This window comes from Ranitomeya variabilis, chromosome 1 (genome assembly GCF_051348905.1).
Source record: "Ranitomeya variabilis isolate aRanVar5 chromosome 1, aRanVar5.hap1, whole genome shotgun sequence".
Taxonomy (NCBI): Eukaryota; Metazoa; Chordata; class Amphibia; order Anura; family Dendrobatidae; genus Ranitomeya; species Ranitomeya variabilis.
The window spans coordinates 797,749,201-797,770,854 of NC_135232.1; the positions used below are offsets into that span (position 1 = coordinate 797,749,201).

At 42.9% G+C, this 21,654-nt stretch overlaps 1 protein-coding gene across 1 annotated transcript in view; it reads right to left on the bottom strand.

The window, feature by feature from the left end:
- SMIM24 (small integral membrane protein 24) overlaps positions 1-17,985 on the bottom strand; it is a 138,554-nt gene extending 120,569 nt beyond the window's left edge. Inside the window, exon 1 of the mRNA XM_077273711.1 lies at positions 17,822-17,985. Coding sequence (XP_077129826.1) covers positions 17,822-17,882 — 61 coding nt within the window. The 5' untranslated portion in view covers positions 17,883-17,985. The remainder of the gene's footprint in view (positions 1-17,821) is intronic.
- Positions 17,986-21,654: the final 3,669 nt, after the last annotated feature.

Sequence of the window (21,654 nt, forward strand, 5' to 3'; positions counted from 1 at the left end):
CCTCTGTTGATCCTCCGGCCCTTGTTTTGGTTGATGGGGAGTTGGAGTATGTGGTTGAGAATATTTTGGATTCTCGTTTTTCGAGGCGGAGGCTTCAGTACCTTGTCAAATGGAAGGGTTATGGCCAGGAGGATAATTCTTGGGTTTTTGCTTCTGATGTCCATGCTGCTGATTTGGTTCATGCTTTTCATCTGGCTCGTCCTGATCAGCCTGGGGGCTCTGGTGAGGGTTCGGTGACCCCTCCTCAAGGGGGGGTACTGTTGTGAATTCTGCTTTTGGGCTCCCTCCGGTGGTTGTAGGTGGTAATGCAGTTGACCCTGAGTTGCAGTCCTAGTCAGGTGTATCTGCTGATTGCAGTGCTGACTGGGGTATTTAGGCATGCAGGATTCATTAGTCCTTGCCAGTTGTCAATTGTTGTTGGGAGGTGTAGGACCTCTGCCTGGTTCCTCCTGCCTTTCTGCCAAATCAGCAAAGATAAGTGTCTGTTTTTTTTTTCCCTGTGGCACACATGTTGTGTGCTTCACAATTCAGTGTTATTCTTTCTGTTTTCTTGTCCAGCTTAGATTGTGTCAGTATTTTCTCAGTCTTGTTGGATTCTCTGGAGTGGCAGATATACATTCCATGTCTTTTGTTAGATTGTGGAACTTTTTGTATTATCTGCTGTGGATATTTTTGGAAGGGTTTTAATACTGACCGCCTAGTAATCTGTCCTATCCTTTCCTATTTAGCTAGAGTGGCCTCTTTTGCTAAATCCTGTTTTCTACTTGCGTGTGTCTATTCTTCTCCTACTCACAGTCATTATTCGTGGGGGGCTGCCTATCCTTTGGGGGTCTGCTCTGAGGCAAGGTAGCATTCCTATTTCCATCTATAGGGGTATTTAGTCCTCCGGCTGTGTCGAGGTGTCTAGGGTATGTTAGGCACACCCCACGGCTACTTCTAGTTGCGGTGTTAGTTCAGGATTTGCGGTCAGTATAGGTTCCACCGACTCCAGAGAAAGTTTCATGCGGCTCCAAGGTCACCAGATCATAACATATCAGTCAGGATCCTATATTGATCGCACCAGTACAGATGCGGCACGGTGCGATCAGCATGACATGTATGTCCGTCATAGAGAGCAAAGTGACATGTACTTATGATGCATATATTGGTGATATAGCATTAAGAGGAATATAGCAAAGGTGAACCTGCAGTGCTGTGGAAGTAAAGCAGAGAGCAAGCAAGTAAAAATGCAGGCACAGCAAAGACATGTCCTCCTCCAACTCCTTCTCCTTGGCGATGCTGGAATTTGTACTGTTGCTGATAGCCCAGGAGATTTTAAACACCAAACACCAGGGAAAGAGTCCAAGATGTCATAGGGCAGATTGTTAGTCCAGGATAACTGGTAGCTGTACAGCGGAGTGGCAGCGGTCTAGTAAATGACTATGTGGTTTTTATTTTTTATATTAGGACCACCATGGTCCCATGTTTAAACTATCTCGAAAATGTTTTTCTTAGAAACTTTAAACTCAACTTCAGTTACAGTGGCATGCAAAAGTTTGGGCACCCCTGGTCTAAATTAGCGTTATTATGAACAGTTAAGCACGTTGAAGATAAAATGATCGCTAAAAGGCCTAAAGTTAAAGATGCCACATTTCCTTTGTATTTTAGGCTTTGGATTTGGGGCGTGTGTTTAGGATCATTATCCATTTGTAGAAGCCATCCTCTTTTCAACATCAGCTTTTTAACGATGATGTTATGTTTGCATCAAAAAATTGTCATAATTTTAATGAATCCATTCTTCCCTCTACACATGAAATATTCTCCAAGCCATTGGCTGCAACACAATCCCAAAGCATGATTGATCTACCCCTATGCTAAAAAGTTGGCGAGATGTTCTTTTCCTGAAATTCGGTGCCTTTTTCTCCACACATACCTTTGATCATTGTGGCCAAAGAGTTCTATTTCAACCTCATCGGCCCTCAGGAATAGTTTTCAAAATGCATCAGGCTTGTTTAGATGTTCTTTTGCAAACTTCTGACTCTGAATTTTATGGTGCAGATGCAGGAGAGGTTTTCTTCTGATGACTCTTCCATGAAAGCCATATTTGTGCAGGTGTCTCTGCACATTGGAGCAATTTACTACAACTTCAGAGTCTGCTAAATCTTTCTGAAGGTCTTTTGCAGTCAATTTGGGGTTCTGACTTGCCTCTCTAGCAATCCGAATGCAGCACTCACTTAAATATTGCTTGTTCTTCCAGACCTTATTTTGAACTCCACTGTTCCTGTTAACTGCTATTTCTTTATTAAATTTTGAACTGAAAGGCAACTTGAAAACGCTTTGCAATCTTCTTATAGCCTTCTCATGCTTTGTGGGCCTCCACCATTTTCATTTTCAGAGTGCTAGGCAGCTGCTTAGAAGAACCCATGGCTGAGTTTTTGCACAATGTTAGAGGAGGCTGGGTTTTAAGCTGGAAAATGTGCATCACCTGGCCTTTCCTAAAGATGACAGTGAACTAGTGAATAAGCCATAATCCTAACAGGCTACTTAAGGTCTGAAACCTTGATTAAAGCTATCTGAGCACACAAATCTCTAAGGATGTCCAAACTTTTGCATTGGCTCATTTTCCTTTTTGTAAATGTAGAAGATGACAATATCTTTTTTATGCCTAAAATACAAAGGAAATGTGAAATCTTTAACTTTAGCACATTTAAAGATCATTTCATCTTCAACTTGCTTAACTGTTCACAATAACAGTAATTTTGACCAGGAGGGGAAAAACTTTTACATTTCAATTTATACTTGAATGTTTCTAAGCTAGAAAAGGTCAACTCTTGAAAAGGTAATTAAAGTGACTAATGTCAATAGTGCATCTATTTGTTTCAGTCATTAAACTTTTGATTTAATCTCATTGAACAAGTATAACTGTTATTTTACAGCTCACATTAAGCCCCATTTTTAATCTCTAATAACTGTAATCATAAATGTCCTATCTCCAAGCGCAAACTAATTGTAAAAATATGCAGTGCTATTCATTCTTGCATAACATCTGTAACCAAATATGATTACCAGAACAAAATTCATTTTCAGTGGGAATTTTCATATTTATCATATCCCTTTTAGACTAAGTTCCCATAATGAATATTTGGTGCGTTTTTGAAACCACGTATTTTAACTGCATAAAAAATGTAGCATATTACAGTTACAGTACAGAACTGTTTTAAATGTTTTAAGAATGCGCTTAAAGGATCAAATGTTCAAGTACTCTTGTGGGACAAATAAATATCTGAAAAAAATCTGAAATTATATATTAAATTATTATTATTATTTCTTTAAAAAAATCCTTCAAATTCCACACATATTTTATATCATAGTGTGAGTAACGACTGTAATAGAAAATTGCTTTATTATTTTTTATAATTTTTCATGGACAGGGAACGCAGAATTGCCTTTGATTGTCATACCGACTCGCAAAATAAAATACAGCTCATTACGCAAAATATAAGCTCTCATAAAATCCTGTAAAAAAAAATTACGTTTAGTGTAGAAAAGGATGATGCCCTCCCCCCAAAAAAGTTCTTGTTATATATATATATGCTTTGTACAAAAAAAAAAGAGCATGAACCGCACCTCCAAAAATCATATGTTGATCTAAAGTCGCTAGGCAAAACTTTATATAACTGAACATGAGGTTTTCAGTTTAACATTCTAATCAGACTGTATGAAGCCCACTGCCACGTCACGGCAAACCTCATAGTGGGTCCTAACGGAGTGGAGCCGTGCAGCGACCACCGCCACAGCAGCAATTCACCAGCAGGGCGGACGGCCTGTTGCCCCACAGCACCCATGCTGCAAGACTGAGCTCCCATGACTCCAGACCGTGCCGACCCACCAGCACAAATCCATGGCAACAATGGCCGCCACACAGCACCAGCACCAAAATGAAAGGAGCACTGAAACTCACCTTCCTCCAGCTCTTCAGTGAGAGCCAAAATAGGCTAGACCCCTTACTTTGCAGTCTCCTGCTAATTAAAATCACCTGTGCCAAATGGGAGGAGTGCTGGTCCAAGAAATAGACTAGAAAATGCTTTGTACAAAAATTAGCAGGAGACTGCAAAGTAAGGGGTCTAGCCCATTTTGGCTGTGTGGCGGCCATTGTTGCCATGGCTTTGTGCTGGTGGGGTGGCGCGGTCTGGAGTCATGAGGGCTCAGTCTTGCAGCATGGGTGCTGCAGGGCAACAGGCCGTCTGCCCTGCTGGTGCATTGCCGCTGTGGCGGTGGTCGCCGCACGGCTCCGCTCCGTTAGGGCAGTAGGATCCACTACGAGGTTTGCCGTGACATGGCAGTGGGCTTCATACAGTCTGATCAGAATGTTAAACTGAAAACCTCATGTTCAGTTATATAAATTTTTGCCTAGCGGCTTTAGATCAACCTATGATTTTTGGAGATGCGGTTCATGCCCCTTTTTTTTTCTTTTTTTACAAGGTATATATATATATATATATATATATATATATATATATATACTGCTCAAAAAAATAAAGGGAACACTAAAATCCCACATCCTAGATATCACTGAATGAAATATTTCTGTTGTAAATCTTTATTCATTACTTAGTGGGATGTGTTGAGAACAATAAAATCTAAAAATTATCAACGTAAATCACAATTAATATCCCACGGAGGTCTGGAGTTGGAATGATGCTCAAAATCAAAGTGGAAAATGAAGTTACAGGCTGATCCAACTTCAGTGGAAAGGCCTCAAGACAAGGAAAAGATGCTCAGTAGTGTGTGTGGCCTCCACATGCCTGTATGACCTCCCTACAACGCCTATGCATGCTCCTGATGAGGCGGTGCATTGTTTCCTGAGGGATCTCCTCCCAGACCTGGACTAAAGCATCCGCCAACTCCTGGACAGTCTATGACTTTGGTGGATGGTGCGAGACATGATGTCCCAGTTGTGTTCAATCGGATTTAGGTCTGGGGAATGGGCGGGCCAGTCCGTAGCTTCAATGCCTTCATCTTGCAGGAACTGCTGACACACTCCAGCCACATGAGGTCTGGCAAGTTCCTGCATTAGGAGGAACCCAGGGCCAACCGCACCAGCATATGGTCTCACAAGGGGTCTGAGGATCTCATCTCGGTACCTAATGGCAGTCAGGCTACCTCTGGAGAGCACATGGAGGGCTGTGCGGCCCTCCAAAGAAATGCCACCCCACACCATTACTGACCCACTGCCAAACCGGTCAAGCTGAAGGAATGTTGCAGGAAGCAGATCGCTCTCCATGGCGTCTTCAGACTCTGTCACATCTGTCACATGTGCTCAGTGTGACCCTGCTTTCATCTGTGAAGAGCACAGAACGTCAGTGCTGAATTTGCCAATCCTGGTGTTCTTTGGCAAATTCCAAACGTCCTGCACGGTGTTGGGCTGTGAAAAAGAACTGGACTGTTGCTCAGTGGTTCAAGGTGTTGTTTTCAGATTAATGTAAATTTTGCATTTCATTTGGAAATCAAGGTCCCAGACTCTGGAGAAAGAGTGGAGAGGCACACAATCCAAGCTGCATGAGGTCTAGTGTGAAGTTTCCACAATCAGTGATGGTTTGGGGAGCCATATCATCTGCTGGTTTAGGTCCACTGTGTTTTATCAAGACCAAAGTTAGCGCAGCCGATTACCAGGAAATTTTAGAGCACTTCATGCTTCCCTCTGCTGACAAGCTTTTTGGAGATGGAAATTTCATTCTACAACAGTATCACTGTGCTTGAATGGCCAGCAAACTCACCTGACCTTAACCCCAAATAGAATTTATGGGGTATTGACAAGAGGATAATGAGAGATACCAGACCCAACAATGCAGATGAGCCGAAGGCTGCTATCAAAGCAACCTGGGCTTCCATAACACCTCAGTGCCACAGGCTGATCGCCTCCATGCCACATTGCATTGATGCATTAATTGATGCAAAAGCATCCCCGACCAAGTGCTGAGTGCATTTACTGAACATACATTTCAGTAGGCCAACATTTCGGATTTTAAAATCATTTTTCAAGCTGGTGTTATAATGTATTCTAATTTACTGAGATAATGACTTTTGGGTTTTCATTGGCTGTAAACCATAATCATCAACATAAACAGAAATAAACACTTGAAATAGATCAATCTGTTTGTAATGACTCTATATAATATATGAGTTTCACTTTATGTATTGAAGAACTGAAATAAATTAACTTTTTGATGATATTCTAATTTTGTGAGAAGCACCTCTATATTGAGGAACCGTCTGTGCCTGGAAGATCTGGCACACATTTTTCACATACTGCTTGCTAGTGCTGCTTTTCAACTTTCATATTGTGAGGCAGTGAAGGAAATATTATGCGAGGAATGGCATGTATCCCCCAGGATGCGCATAGAAGCGTATTGAGACAGTAGAATAAAAGTAAGTTTGGGCTTGGATAAGCTATTTGCCTAAGGCAGATTTAAGAAAACCCGGCATGGGCTTTTATTTTTGGAATGATCTACAGGATGGTAGTGGAGTGGATCACTCTCTCTAGCCGGGTCTTACAAGTGGTCCTGGCCCCAGATCTCATTTAAAAACCCTGCAGCAAAGGTTGAGTGTGTCAGTGTTGGTTTGCAAGCTGCATAACAGGTTGCTCTGCAACATCCGGCGTATGTGTGCAGTCAACACAGAGCCAATGGACGCCTGGTGCCCCATCAGTGTGACATGGTGGTGCAGTTGCCCACGGCATCCAGTCTTGGGCACGGACTGTTTTGACGCTCCAGCTGCGATCTGGAGGATACCATTTGGTTTTTATTTGTGAGTATTTTTAGAACATTAAAGACATTTTGTTTTGAACTTTACTGGGTCACTGCCACACTACAATAAACATATACTGTATGTATATATATATATATATATATATATATATATATATATATATTATTTATTTGTATAGCAACATGAGAAGGGGTTACATACAAATTACAGATATCACTTCCAGTAGGCAAACTAACAATTACAGACTGATACAGAGGGGTGACGACCCTGCCCTTGCGGGCTTACATTTTACAGGATGGTGGGGATAGAGACAATAGGTTGAGGGTTGTGGTATAACATGTGTCTTACTATTTCTGCATAGTTTATATTTAGAATATCTTGTGTCCATTTGTATAGTGGGGAAAATAAGTATTTGATACACTGCCAATTTTGCAAGTTTTCCCATCCACAAAGGATGGTTAGATCTGTAATTTTTATCATAGGTAAACTTCTACTATGAGAGACAGAATCTAAAAGTAAAAAAACAGAAAATTATTGTATGATTTTTACAAAATTAATTGGCATTTTATTACATGAAATAAGTATTTGATCACCTACAAACCTGCAAGAATTCTGGCTCTTACAGACCTGTTAGTTTTTTTTTAAGAAGCCTTCCTACTCTGCACTCATTGCCTGTATTAATTACACTTGTTTGAACTCATTACTTGTATAAAAGACACTTGTCCACACACTCAATCAATCACATTCCAACCTCTCCACCATGGCCAAGGCAAAAGAGCTGTCTAAAGACACCAAGGACAAAATTGTGGACCTGCACATGGCTGGGATGGGCTACAGGACAATAGTCAAACAGCTTGGTGAGAAGGCAACAACTTTTGCACAATGTGGCACAATCATTAGAAAATGGAAGAAACACAAGATGACTGTCAATCTTCCTCGGTCTGGTGCTCTGTGAGGACTTAGCAATAGAGATGAGCCACCTCCCCAGTGTTCGGGTTCGGTTCGTCGAACAGGCACATGTTCGACGAACTGTTCGTCGAACGTTCGACGAACACCGTCGAACCCCATTGAAACCAATGGCAGGCAAACACAAACACATACAAACACATGGAAAACACATAAAAAACATCTTAAAAGGTGTCCAAAAGCTGACAAACTGCTCAGAAGACACAACAAACACATGGAAAAGTCACAACTACATATAGTCATGCGAAAAGAAAAGAGGTGGAGGAGTAAAAGGAGGAGGAGACACAGATATAGGCATGTCATGCCCTTCTAAAATCAAGAAAGGCTGGAGTAAAAATCTAAACTCACTCTACCAACACTCAGACGTCTTGACAAAAAAAATAAAAAAAGAAATATCTTTAGGTAGAATGGCGGCGGGTCCATTCAGAACACTTTCCTTAGAAGACGTAGTGGTACCCCCGTTGGGAGTTGTGCCAAAAAATGAACCCAATACATTCAGACTAATCCACCATTTGTCATATCCAAGGGGCAGGTCAGTAAACGACAACATCGACGCGGAACCAAGTACAGTACTATGTACTGTACCTCCTTTGACGAGGCAATCAGGCGGGTCAAGAAGTTGGTAAGGGGCACCCTAAAGGCCAAAACAGACATTGAGGGGGCGTTCTACCTGTGCCTCCGAATAGTATCCTCCCATTGGGCTGCTTCAGTGAAGGAGCATACTACATAGATCGCTGTTTGCCCATGGGGTGCTCCATATCCTGCTCACTATTTGAGGCGTTTAGTTGCTTCCTCGAATGTGCCATCATGGACGTTTGTAAGGCGACACATATTATCCATTACCTCGATTACTTCTTATGCCTGGGCCCAAAAGATTCGCCACAGTGTGAAAACACGCGGTAGTCCACCTGTGAGAAGGAGAGAGCTGGAGGGAGAGTGGACACCCCAGACCCGAGGGGTTAACATTTCTATGTTAGCTTACTGACTGAGCACTCCTCCCCTCACCATCTGGTTTTTAATTACATCTAGTCACACTTGGTTCCGGCCAACCCATATGTAGGCTTTGCTGAGAGAGGTGTCCATATTCACCCAAGCATACAGACATTAGCCTTCGGTAAGTGTTCACATTTGGACAGGGAGGTCAGGTACCCATCAGTTTAATGAGACCACCTTGACGATGGTTGATGGGCTCACACTATTTGATTAAATCAAATTCTGTGCAAAGCGTCTCTTAAATATTTTTCTAATGTTCAAAAGCCATTTTGCTATTCAAATTTCATGTATTTCATATTAGACATGCTTTGGCACGATAGAGTGCAACCTTTTTTTGTATATTATATATGGAGGTAGCTGCTCCTGGTATGCACCTATTCACACTAGTTTGGATGTGCCAGTCTTTTTTCTGTCATTTCTATGTTAGCTTACTGACTGAGCACTCCTCCCCTCACCATCTGGTTTTTAATTACATCTAGTCACACTTGGTTCCTGCCAACCCATATGTAGGCTTTGCTGAGAGAGGTGTCCATATTCACCCAAGCATACAGACATTAGCCTTCGGTAAGTGTTCACATTTGGACAGGGAGGTCAGGTACCCATCAGTTTAATGAGACCACCTTGACGATGGTTGATGGGCTCACACTATTTGATTAAATCAAATTCTGTGCAAAGCGTCTCTTAAATATTTTTCTAATGTTCAAAAGCCATTTTGCTATTCAAATTTCATGTATTTCATATTAGACATGCTTTGGCACGATAGAGTGCAACCTTTTTTTGTATAAAATCTCCAGGTAGGCCGTGCTATCCATCTTCCCATGGATGCGGACCAGATGGCCAGGCCCCTTGACTGAGAAACAGCCCCACAGCATGATGCTGCCACCACCATGCTTGACTGTAGGGATGGTATTATTGGGGTCGTATGCAGTGCCATCCAGTCTCCAAACGTCACGTGTGTGGTTGGCACCAAAGATCTCGATCTTGGTCTCATCAGACCAGAGAACCTTGAACCAGTCAGTCTCAGAGTCCTCCAAGTGATCATGAGCAAACTGTAGACGAGCCTTGACATGACGCTTTGAAAGTAAAGGTACCTTACGGGCTCGTCTGGAACGGAGACGATTGCGGTGGAGTACGTTACTTATGGTATTGACTGAAATCAATGTCCCCACTGCCATGAGATCTTCCCGGAGCTCCTTCCTTGTTGTCCTTGGGTTAGCCTTGACTCTTCAGACAAGCCTGGCCTCGGCACGGGAGGAAACTTTCAAAGGCTGTCCAGGCCATGGAAGGCTAACAGTAGTTCCATAAGCCTTCCACTTCCGGATGATGCTCCCAACAGTGGAGACAGGTAGGCCCAACTCCTTGGAAAGGGTTTTGTACCCCTTGCCAGCCTTGTGACCCTCCACAATCTTGTCTCTGATGGCCTTGGAATGCTCCTTTGTCTTTCCCATGTTGACCATGTATGAGTGCTGTTCACAAGTTTGGGGAGGGTCTTAAATAGTCAGAAAAGGCTGGAAAAAGAGATAATTAATCCAAACATGTGAAGCTCATTGTTCTTTGTGCCTGAAATACTTCTTAATACTTTAGGGGAACCAAACAGAATTCTGGGGGGTTGAGGGGTTGAATAATAAATGACCCTCTGAAAAAACTTTTCACAATTTAAAAAAAAAAATAAACAAAGAAATAACATTCTTTTTTGCTGCAGTGCATTTCACACTTCCAGGCTGATCTACAGTCCAAATGTCACAATGCCAAGTTAATTCCAAATGTGTAAACCTGCTAAATCTGCAGGGGGTTGAATACTACTTGTAGGCACTGTAGGTAAACAGGCGGTGTAGCTTGCTTCATGGGTGGGGTACACTGCTGAGTAGAACCAAATTCTACTAGGCCCAAAAGGATTTCCTGGGCTAGATGCCGTTAAAAAATAGTACTTAGGTAAACAGGCGGTGTAGCTTGCTTCATGGGTGAAGTATGCTGCTGAGTAGCACCAAATTCTACTAGGCCCAAAAGGATTTCCTGGGCTAGATGCCGTTACAAAATAGTAGTTAGGTAAACAGGCAGTGTAGCTTGCTTCATGGGTGGTGTACGCTGCTGAGTAGCACTAAATTCTACTAGGCCCAAAAGGATTTCCTGGGCCAGATGCCATTAAAAATAGTACTTAGGTAAACAGGCTGTGGGTGGCTGGGCTACTCTGCTGACTAGCAGACACTGAAGCTTTGGAGCAGACCTCTGAATCCCAGGCCATAGTATGAGTAAACAACTCTGCAGACAACCCCACCCACCTGGAATTGACTATGGCAACGTCATGTAAAACTCCGCAAGGGGACTAAATAAAAGAGTCTCCATTTTTTCAAAAAATTCGGTCACAGACACCACTTAAGTGGCATCAATTTCGCCAGAGTTTTTTAAAACGGTTGGTGGGGTGATTTTCAAAAATCATCAAGCTTTTAGTCTCCCCAAGATGACACAGGGGTAGAAAAGTCCTTGCGGATCCAGGATTTGTTCATCTTGATGAACGTTAGTCTGTCTACATTGTCACTGGACAGCCGCGTGCACTTATCTGTCAGCACACCACCAGCAGCGCTGAACACACGTTCAGAGAGAACGCTGGCTGCAGGGCATGACAAGATCTCCAAGGCGTAAGTGGCGAGCTCAGGCCATTTTTCAAGAGTGGAAGCCCAAAATGAGCAAGGGTCCAGTTCCACAGTCATGGCATCGATGTTAACTTGGAGATACTCTTGTACCATCCTCTCTGCCCAGTGCCAGTTCGTCTTCCACTTCTTCCTCGCCTCCTGCACCTTCCTCAACAGTTTGGCTGCTACCATGCGCCCTCGGTAATCCCTCTCCCCCAGCCTCCAATGCCAGCCGCCTTGGTGCTGCCAACCTTCTTGACCTTGGAGATATGATCCCTTCCGCATACGACTCCTCCTGTTCCTCCTCCTCCTCTTGTTCCACCACCTGACTCCGGACACTGTGTAAGGTGTGCTCCAGCATGTAAATCACCGGAATGGTCATGCTGATTGTAATGGTGTGATATGTTATGTGACTATCATTTTCTGTATATTTCTATTTTACTGATTATCATGTGTTCTTTTGTAGTATGAGCTATTTGCCAATTGATGAATGGCTGTTATTTGCCATCTGATATCAGCCCCCACATTCCTGTACTGTTATCTCTCCACAGGGTCGGTGAATAAACCTGTTTGCTAATATGCTAATGACATATTGAACTAGCTTTTTGAAACAATGACCCCCTGTAGTGCCTTAATCCACCAGGCACCTTTGTCAGGTGTGGGAGGCCTGAAAACCACCCCAACCTGTCTGATGACTTCTGGACATAAGGAGAGGACAGGAGCTGGGGGGAAGTCAGTCTTGTTTTGGAACTATGAAGTGAACACAGCACGTCAGAGAGAGAAAGAAGGGAATATGGACTGTTATCCTCTGTGCTGGATTGTTGGACTTTTATTCTGTAACTGAACTGGATTTGTGTTCTGGGATATTTTATCCTTTGTGTGGTGGACCGTATATGCGTATATGGACCTTTTGTACTTTTGCCTAAATAAAGGTCTTGGAATTGTTCACTCTTCACTGGCTCTGTTGATTGTTAGTGGGACTCCTGAACGGTAGCCTGGCGGAGGCTTACTGAACCATTGACTCACAGCGGAATCGGAATTATAACATTGTAAAGAAGACTATCCTGGATTACCATGCTATCACCCCAGACTCATATAGGGCCAAGTTCCGAGACCTCCAATGCACCAAGGGGGGATCGTTTAGGATGTATGCACATAAGATGTCCCAGGCATGTCGGAGATGGCTGGAAGCAGAAAACGCCTTTACTGTGGAAGATGTTATACAGGCGTTCCTTATAGAACAATTTCTTGCCATGTGCCCCGCAGAGGTACAGGAATGGGTCCGGGAGAGCACGCCGTGCACCGTGGATAGAGCTGCAGCCCTGGCCGATGAAGCCCTTACTATCCGACCGCAATGGAGGAGGCTTCTGGACAATGAACCACGGCCTTCTCCCGCGCCCCGTCCCCCTCCAATTATATCTGCCCCTCCACCCAGCCACAGGCCGATGACAATCACAGCTCACAATCCTGGGCCCCAACTGTTCTGACCACGACCTGGGGGTATCACAGAGAGGAGATGTTACCAGTGTGGGCAACCTGGACATTTGCAGTCTGGCTGTCCCTCAAGGATTCGGAGGGAGCCCCACGCAGCCCCACCTCGTCCAGTGCATCTTGTGTACTCCATCCCACCTGAGGAAGAGCTACCACCACCCCCACCAGAGTGGACCACTGACCACGGCACCATAGATACCCCTGCTGGAGTGTAAGGACTCCGGCCTTTGTCTATCAGAAATACACAGCAACGGCATTGCCACCTGCAGGATGTCTTAATTGATGGATACAAAGTGTCGGGATTTAGAGACATGGCATTCCTGACTATCGCTAACCCCCGTGTGGTTCGACCCGAGGCAATTAACCAGGGCCCGGGAATTCCCATTGTCCTGGCAGGGGGTGTCCACAAATATATACAGAGAGCTTTGGTACTTTTGGATTTCGGTTTTGGAGAAAAACTGTGTTGGATTGGCATTATGGGAGGACTTCCTGCAGATATCTTCCTTGGAAATGACATTGGGGAGTTGCAAAGTCATTTTGTGGGAGCAGAAGGTCCGTGGGCCTCTCCTTCTTCTGAAAAAACAATTGGAGGGAGATATCGCAGATACCGTAACGTCCATCATTCTCTACGTCCTAGAGTTCAGAGACTGTTTCGCCCAGCTAGCTACCTTGGCTAATGAACATCAGTGAACGGCCCAGTCCAGTCAAAAAGCCTGGTATGACCATAAAGCCAGGACCCGGGAATTTATGGACAAGTGCTCATGATTATTGCAACCCCTGCCACTGTACAAGGAACTATAAACAGTGGAGCAAAGTGGACTAAAGTGAGCAGGCCAGAGGTCTGTGTAGACCTAATGGTGTGCTCACTTATTATGAGGGGGGAGAGGTTGTGATGGTGTGATATGCTATGTGGGTATCATTTTTGTGTATATTTCTATTTTACTGATTATCATGGTGTTACTGTATCTTGTAGGATGAGTTGTTATTTGCCATATGATATTCTCCCCACAGTTCTGTATTGTTATCTCTCCATAGGGTCAGTGAATAATGTTGTTTGCTAATATGCTAATGACATGTTGAGCTAGCTTGTTGAAACAATGAGCCCCTGAGACCCTCCCCTCCTGGCCTGTGAATGAGGGGGGAGTATTGTAAATTTGGAACTGTTCACTATTCTCTTGCTCTGTTGATTGTGTGGTACCGGAGAAGGAACCCGTGACAGGTCTCGGCCTCGCAAATTAAGCCGTAGCCTTGGCCTATTTTCACATATGTCAGCTGGCCATAGGTGCAGCGACCAGCCATAGCGCCACCTCATGGCTGGCGCAACTTGGCCCCAACTTCCTTCTCCCTCTTCTTTTCTTTTTTTGTTCAATGACACTGGTGATCCAGGCCTGTTAGGTGAAGGAAGGGACCCCCACGAGGAGAGCAGGACCCGTGGCTCCCTGGGGTGCCTGGTGACACATGGCGCACCTCCCCTCCAGCACCCAGTGAGCTGTAGTGTGGCTCTGGACTCCGACTCCTCTCTCACAGGTTGGACAGCGGCGGAAGGGGGTAACGACCGGGAATGGGCTCCAGATGTAGATAGTGGGGAAAGAGGCTGGTATTCTTGGGACATGGATGGATGTTTACTCACTGCCCCCGGCTGTCATGCTCTGTTCATATCCTCTCTGTGGTTGCTAGAACTCTCCGCGGAGGTGGTGCAGAGGGATCTTTCCAGAAGTAGTCCCGGCTGTGGCCTACTTTCCGGTTTGAACCTCGGTGGATGTGAAGGCCCCGGAACTGCAGCAACAACACCCGGCCTTGATGGACATCTCGGCTCCGGACCCGGAGGCTTCGGATGGGATGGCACTTGCTCCGCTGGGGCTTGTCGCCATTCTTCCTTGGGACGGCACATGGTCTCGAGCAGACGCCGAGGTTTTCCGGCTTCAGGTAGGGACTCCGCTCCCCATGCAACATTCTGCTGAACGGACCAGGCCCGCTCTTTCTGCTGCCGCCATTGCCACTCGAAGCGGCTCACTCCTCCACTGCCACAGGACCGATGCATGCTTGCCGGTGCCGAATTGGATAATGACACCGCACAGCAGCATCCATGATGTTCTTCTGGGCCCCACCCATTCCATGGTGGAGTAGTCGCTTCCAGTCGCTCCTTCCATTTCTTTTCAAGTCGTTTCAGTAGGCATGGGGGTTAATTTCTTCGTTGCATCCTCCGGAATCGTCGCTCAAATGATCTTTGCTCCATTTCAGTGCAAACACGCCCACGAAGAGTCATAGCAATAGTCTCTCTCTTTGGCGCCACTCACCGTCATCTTGGCCGCCATCTTTGTTGTGTCAGTCCTTGGTGAATTTACAGTCATATCCAGATTTCTCGCTGTCCCCAGGGCATCCATTCCTCCTGAAGTTGCCACGTTAGTCACATCAATCCCAGTCTTTCTCTCTTTCTTCTCCGCGTCTGCTTAACCTTCATATGGGGCAGTGAGATCCTGCCGACTATGCTAAGTGTAGGATGCGGGAGCCAGGGAGGTAGCCATGCCCGACAACAATCCCTGTATCACTCCCTGGACCCCCTCCTGCATAAGATCACATCTCTCTGTTGCAGTACCTTGTAGCTGGCTCTCTGCGCCATCTGGACTTGCCCTGTACTGGGATGTATTCCTCACAGATGGTTCCGCAATAAAGGAGACACACTCCAGGTTAACTTCAATGTTAACTCTTTTACTCAACACATCTTGTTGAAATACAGGCACTTCAAGTATCACAGTTGATTTCTTCCTTTCTGTCCCTTTTCTGTCCTTTCCTTCACTACGCTCCCCTATCACTATACTGGGCCCAGGGACTTTCTTTCCCTATCAAAAGTGTGCAAACCTCTGTGCATGTAAAGGCATACATATATCAAGAGCAATACACAAGGGGTGTAGCAATACTCTTGTACATGGTGGTAATACACTTTATGTGTAGCAGTACCACTGTGTACGAACACATTAATAACATTCATTATGCACACTTAAAGGGGTCGGGTAGAAGAGGGAACACCAAACATTTCACATCCCCTACAACCGCTCTTGTAAACTATGTTATGGAAAGAGGGCTGACTAGTCTCTAACTTCCACATCAACTAGTCAAAGCCCTAATTAGCATAGCAAACTGGAACAATATAAATGCTTTTTACAAACTTAATTTTTACAAAAAAAGTTATTCAGTGCTGGATAGGCTGGGAATTTACTCATCAATAAGTGAATGCTTCTGGGTTGGAGGGCATGGGGGACGTGACAGGTGACAGGTTCCCTTTAACTAAATTTATTTTTGATTTACCTTGTTATTTTACCACCTTTTAATCCCTTACGAGGTATGCAGTCAGCATAATTTACTTATGCCACATTATCAATTTAAATACCAGAAAATCCTTGAAAACTGCAATCTGGCTGTAATCTTAGAACAATTCTTTGATGGGGTTAGTCTCCAAAATGGGCATCACTTGTGGGAGGGTTTCTGCTGTTTCGGTCCTCAGTGGCTCTGCAAATGTGACGCGATGCCATGAAATCATTCCAGAAAAATCTGCACTCCAAAATGGTGCTTCTTTCATGTAGTGTAACTAAACAGCAGTTTCCGATCACATATGGGGTAATGGTGTACTCATAAGAAATTGTGGGTCTATTATCTCTTGTTACCCCTTGTGAAAACAAAAGATAGAGCTAAAGCAATATTATGTCTTACATGGCCAAATGTCTTACAATTCTGTGAAGCACCTGGGTGTTCAAGATGCTCACCACATCTCTAAATTAACTTAGGGTGGGTGTAGTTTTTAGAATGTGGTCACTTATGGGGTGTTTCTGCTTTTTTGGCACTTCAAGAGCTCTGCAAATGCGACATTGCATCCACAAACTATTCCAGCCAAATTTGTACTCCACCAAAAGCCAAATAGCGCTCCTTCTCTTCCAAGCCCTTCTGTGTTCAAAATTGAAGCTGATGTAAGGAAGACATACCGTATGGTAAATCTTATTTATTAACTATTTTGTGTTCAATAACTACTTCATTTAAGGTCACAAAAATTGAAAGTCTGACAATTGCAGATTTTCTCCCAATTTTTGTTGAATTTTGGTAATGCGCCTAAACTTAGTACAAACACTTTAAGTAGAATGATGTTACATCCACTTTAATGGTGTTTGATGCATTTATAACACTTTACTGATGTTGTCACACAAACATCACTTATACACAATCACGTTTGTCTTGTTTTTGAAAACCACACAAAATTTAGGACAATTAAAAGCTATAAATGAAGCCGGTTACATTTAACCCCAGACTCAAATTTTGAGATAAGCCCCATATATATTGGAGAATTGAAAATAGAAAACTTGTAAATATATTGTTTTACAGCTGTGGACATCAAAATGCTGCTTCCACTTGTACAATATCCCATTGCTTAGGAAAGGTATATGATGTTATATCAGAAAGACCATATTATATTATGGGGCCAAACAAAATAGTAAAATATAATATGTTATTCTATATATGTCTATCATATTTGTGAGTTACAGAAATCTATTTATTGATCCATGTATCATCACGAACTACTAGTCCAGAAAAAAATGGTGACTTCCCAGTGATAAACATGTAAAATTAGAGATCATTCAGACATAATTTTTTCACATACGTGTTCTATCCATGTTGTTAAAATGGAACTTGACCTTATATATTTGCATACCAATTGGGCCAAACCAAAACATAGAGGCATATCTAATTTTAATTTTAGTCATGGATCAAACTCGAAAATGGCAGTCTATGAAAAAATTAGACACTTGGTGCCATCCATGTGCCATCTGTGTGCTGTCTGATTTTCATGTTTGTTTGATTGAAGCTTGAAACACTTCTTGTATGCAAAAAAACACTTCTGATGATAAAAACTGACACTGAACAAACACTGATGAAAATCAGTCCATTTTTACGAGAAAAATCACTGACGCCTGATTGCGTCCCTATGTCTGTTACAGAAGACTTACCTTGTTGTGCATTGATGGATATAACAAACAGCAAACCCAAAACGATTATGCTGGTGATCATAGTGAAGGATTGAGGAGCTACTTCTGTGAAATTTTGAGCTTCAAAGCAGAAACCCAATACACTGCTTGCCGTGATCCTCACACAGTATGTAATATCCGCCTTGTGTTGCCTCTTAATACTTCATTAGTACTTCATTAGTCACTCAGTTATCTGCATTTTATGGCTGTCCAGGGGTAAAATCCACTCTAAATACTCTGACACTGTAACCCATCTCCTCCCTGACTTGTAACGAAACAAATGAAACATAACAAAATAACATATATCACTTACATGTTGGACTGGCGGAGTTTATTCTAGGCATTTACAGTAAGGAAACACTATAACTAGCTAGACGGACATTTATTTGTTTTCTGGAGGGCGCATACATTTTAAGCAGAAATATAAGCAGCACCATAGGACTTATGAAATTCAGTGTGATGGTAGTTGATAATCCGATACTAAGCGATTCAGTTGAAAAGCTAAAACTAAAAGCAGATTGATCAAAAATGTCTATTTTCTGCAAACATTGTAATAAGGTAAGGTGCAGGGATTATGAACATGACGGCTATATTTACTGCCGCTGTAAATGAGTTAACGAGCTCATAGTTGGACTTTGACTGGTAAGTGAGTGATTTCTCCAGCAACTAATTCAAAGTGCGAGCCATTATTAGCCAGAAGTCTGTTCTCTTATCCATTACACCCCCCTCCTTACCTATCCTGCTCAGAAAAAGCAGTATGTCCTCCTGATCGGTTTCCAGATGTCACTGCTCTTTCGATTTTGTATTTATTATTTAACTTTTCAAATTTGTTACTTTGTTATATTATTGTGTTGTCAATAATTAATATAAGGAACAATGAATGTGTGTTCTTACTTTAATCGATAAGGAGTGAAATAGTAACATTACATTTTGTACATTACTCCATTAGTTGCAGAACCTTAGTCCATCAGTGTATTAACAGTTCTTCAAGTCCTGCAGAGAATTAGAATTGTTGCAAGGTGACATCAGAAAAGCTTGCCACGACTGACTTCTTTAAATGTGATCAGAGAAGGTCGGTGAGCTGTGCTGGCAGGTAGTAGATCTCTATTCAGGAAAGCCAGATCTCCACAATGTACTTCCCTTCTGTCCATCTTCAATATGAACTCACCATCTTCATATTCACTCTCATCTTTGTAGTTCCTGCCTCCAGGTTTCTGGTCCTCTAATTTTGGTCCAAATGCCCAATCTATAGAGCAAAGAAAGCCCAAATAATTATTATGTATGTTATTGCATAATTAATGGATAGTTTCCAAACTAAGATGTTCTTATGGAAAAATATATATATACTAGATGGTGGCCCGATTCTAATGCATCAGGTATTCTAAAATATGTATGTAGTTTACTTATGAAGATTTCAGAATAATGCAATGAATACACAGGATTCGGCCGGCCGGGCGTGACCAATTAGTGAAGCGTGGTTCAAATCCCGTGCCAATTCCAATTCGTGGCCGGACTGCCCCTGTCGCTGATTGTTCGCGGCTGGCCACGACCAGTTAGTGAAGCCAGGGCCAGCTGCAGATTTTTGAGGGCCCTGGGCGAAAGAGTCTCACAGCCCACGTAGCATATAACACAGCCCACATAGTATATAGCACAGCCACGTAGTATATAGCACAGCTATGTAGTATATAGCACAGACACGTAGTATATAGCGCAGCTACATAGTATATAACACAGCCATGTAGTATATAGCACAGCCACGTAGTATATAGCACAACCATGTAGTATATAGCACATCCACGTAGTATATAGCACAGCCACGTAGTATATAGCACAGCCACGTAGTATATTGCACAGCCCATGTAGTATATAGCACAGCCCACGCAGTATATAACACAGCCCACGCAATATATAACACAGCCCACGTAGTATATAGCACAGCCCATGTAGTATATAGCACAGCCTATGCAGTATATAACACAGCCCATGTAGTATATAACACAGCCACGTAGTATATAGCACAGCCATGTAGTATATAGCACAGCCACGTAGTATATTGCACAGCCACGTAGTGTATAGCACCACCACATAGTATATAGCACATCCACGTAGTATATAGCACAGCCACGTAGTATATACCACAGCCATGTAGTATATTGCACAGCCACGTAGTATATAACACAGCCCACACAGTATATAACACACTATATCCATTCACTATAATGAGGCAGCAGAGTTACCTCTATTCAACTATGTCATTTTTTCAGAAGTACACAAAACTGTGGTGGACCACGCTTTTGTGCACACCTAAAAGGAAGGACACTGCCGGATCACAGGTCAGACTGCAATCACAGTGTCTCCATCTGTCTCATTATAGACACGCATTTCAAAGAGTTACACGGAAATCCCAGTGTAAGCGCTCAGCACAGAACGCAAGATAAATGTAACCGAGCCTTACTGAGATCTTTGGGAGACAGGATGAACAAATTAACAGCAGGTGAAGATTTAGTTTTATTTATTTTTATGCCGTTCCTCATGCTGTATAAGAGATTGGATTACTTTATTCTTAGGGTCGGTGTGATTACAGCAATATCAGATTTTTATAGTTTTTTATGACTGGATGCAGTCACACAGTAAACGACGCTTTTTTTGCAAAAACTAGTTTTTGCATCGCCATATTGTGAGAGCTCTAATTTTTCCATATTTCTGCCAACAGAGTCATGTGACAGCTTGTCTTTTGCAGGACGAGTTGACGATTTATCGGTATCATTTTCAGACACATAACTTTTTTATCGCTTTTTATTCCGATTTTGGAGAGGCAGAATGAACAAAAAACAGCCATTTAGGAATTTTTTTTTATGTCATTCCGCTTTTGGTAAAATTGATAAGGCAGCTTCATACTTCGGGTCAGTACAATTACAGCGATACCACATTTTTATCATTTTCTGATGTTTTGGTGCTTTTTACCCAATAAAAAGTATTTTATAGAAAAAATAATTATTTTTGCATTGCTTTATTCTGAGAGCTATAACTTTTTTATTTTTCTGCTGATGGAGCTGTTTTTTAACTAGTGGGACAGTTTATAGGTTGGGTTATTCCGGACGCAGCGATATCAAATATCCTTTTTTATTTTTATTATTTTGTGGACACCACTCCTGGCACTGAGTGTCATGTGTCAGCTGTCGGAATCGCCATGACGTATCCATGGTTGGTAAGTTACTCACCCATATAGTATTCCGTGGTCTGGGGTACATTACTATGATATCGATTAGTCCAGAAAAGCATTCAAAAATTTAGCTTCGTTAAATTTCTGAGCCATACAGTATTCTATGCTGTGGGGTACATTCATGTGATATCTACACTACAAAAAAGTGTTTAAACATTTTTCTGGTTTCAGTTACTTGCCCATACAATATACTGCGGTCTGGGGTATATTACTGTGATAAGTATCACTTCAAAATAGCATTAAAAATTTTTGCTGGGTTAAATTTCTCACCTATACACTATTCTGTGGTCTAGTGTAAATTTCTGTGGTATGTAACACTTGTGTTAAATGTGTTAAAATGTTTTGCTGTATTCTATTACTCATTCATACAGTGTAACAAGCTTAGTGGGCAACAAAGACAGCAGAGCCATGAGAAATTCCCGAGGGAGTGACCAAAGGAATATTGCAGCCATAGGAAGCTGGCGCAACAGCAGAGGCGGCAGGAGCCTGTGTTCCATATCCGGCTGATTACAGAACTAAATAAATACACACCAGAACATGGAGAACTAAACTACTAGACAACAGGAGTTGGAGAACTAAACTACTAAACAGC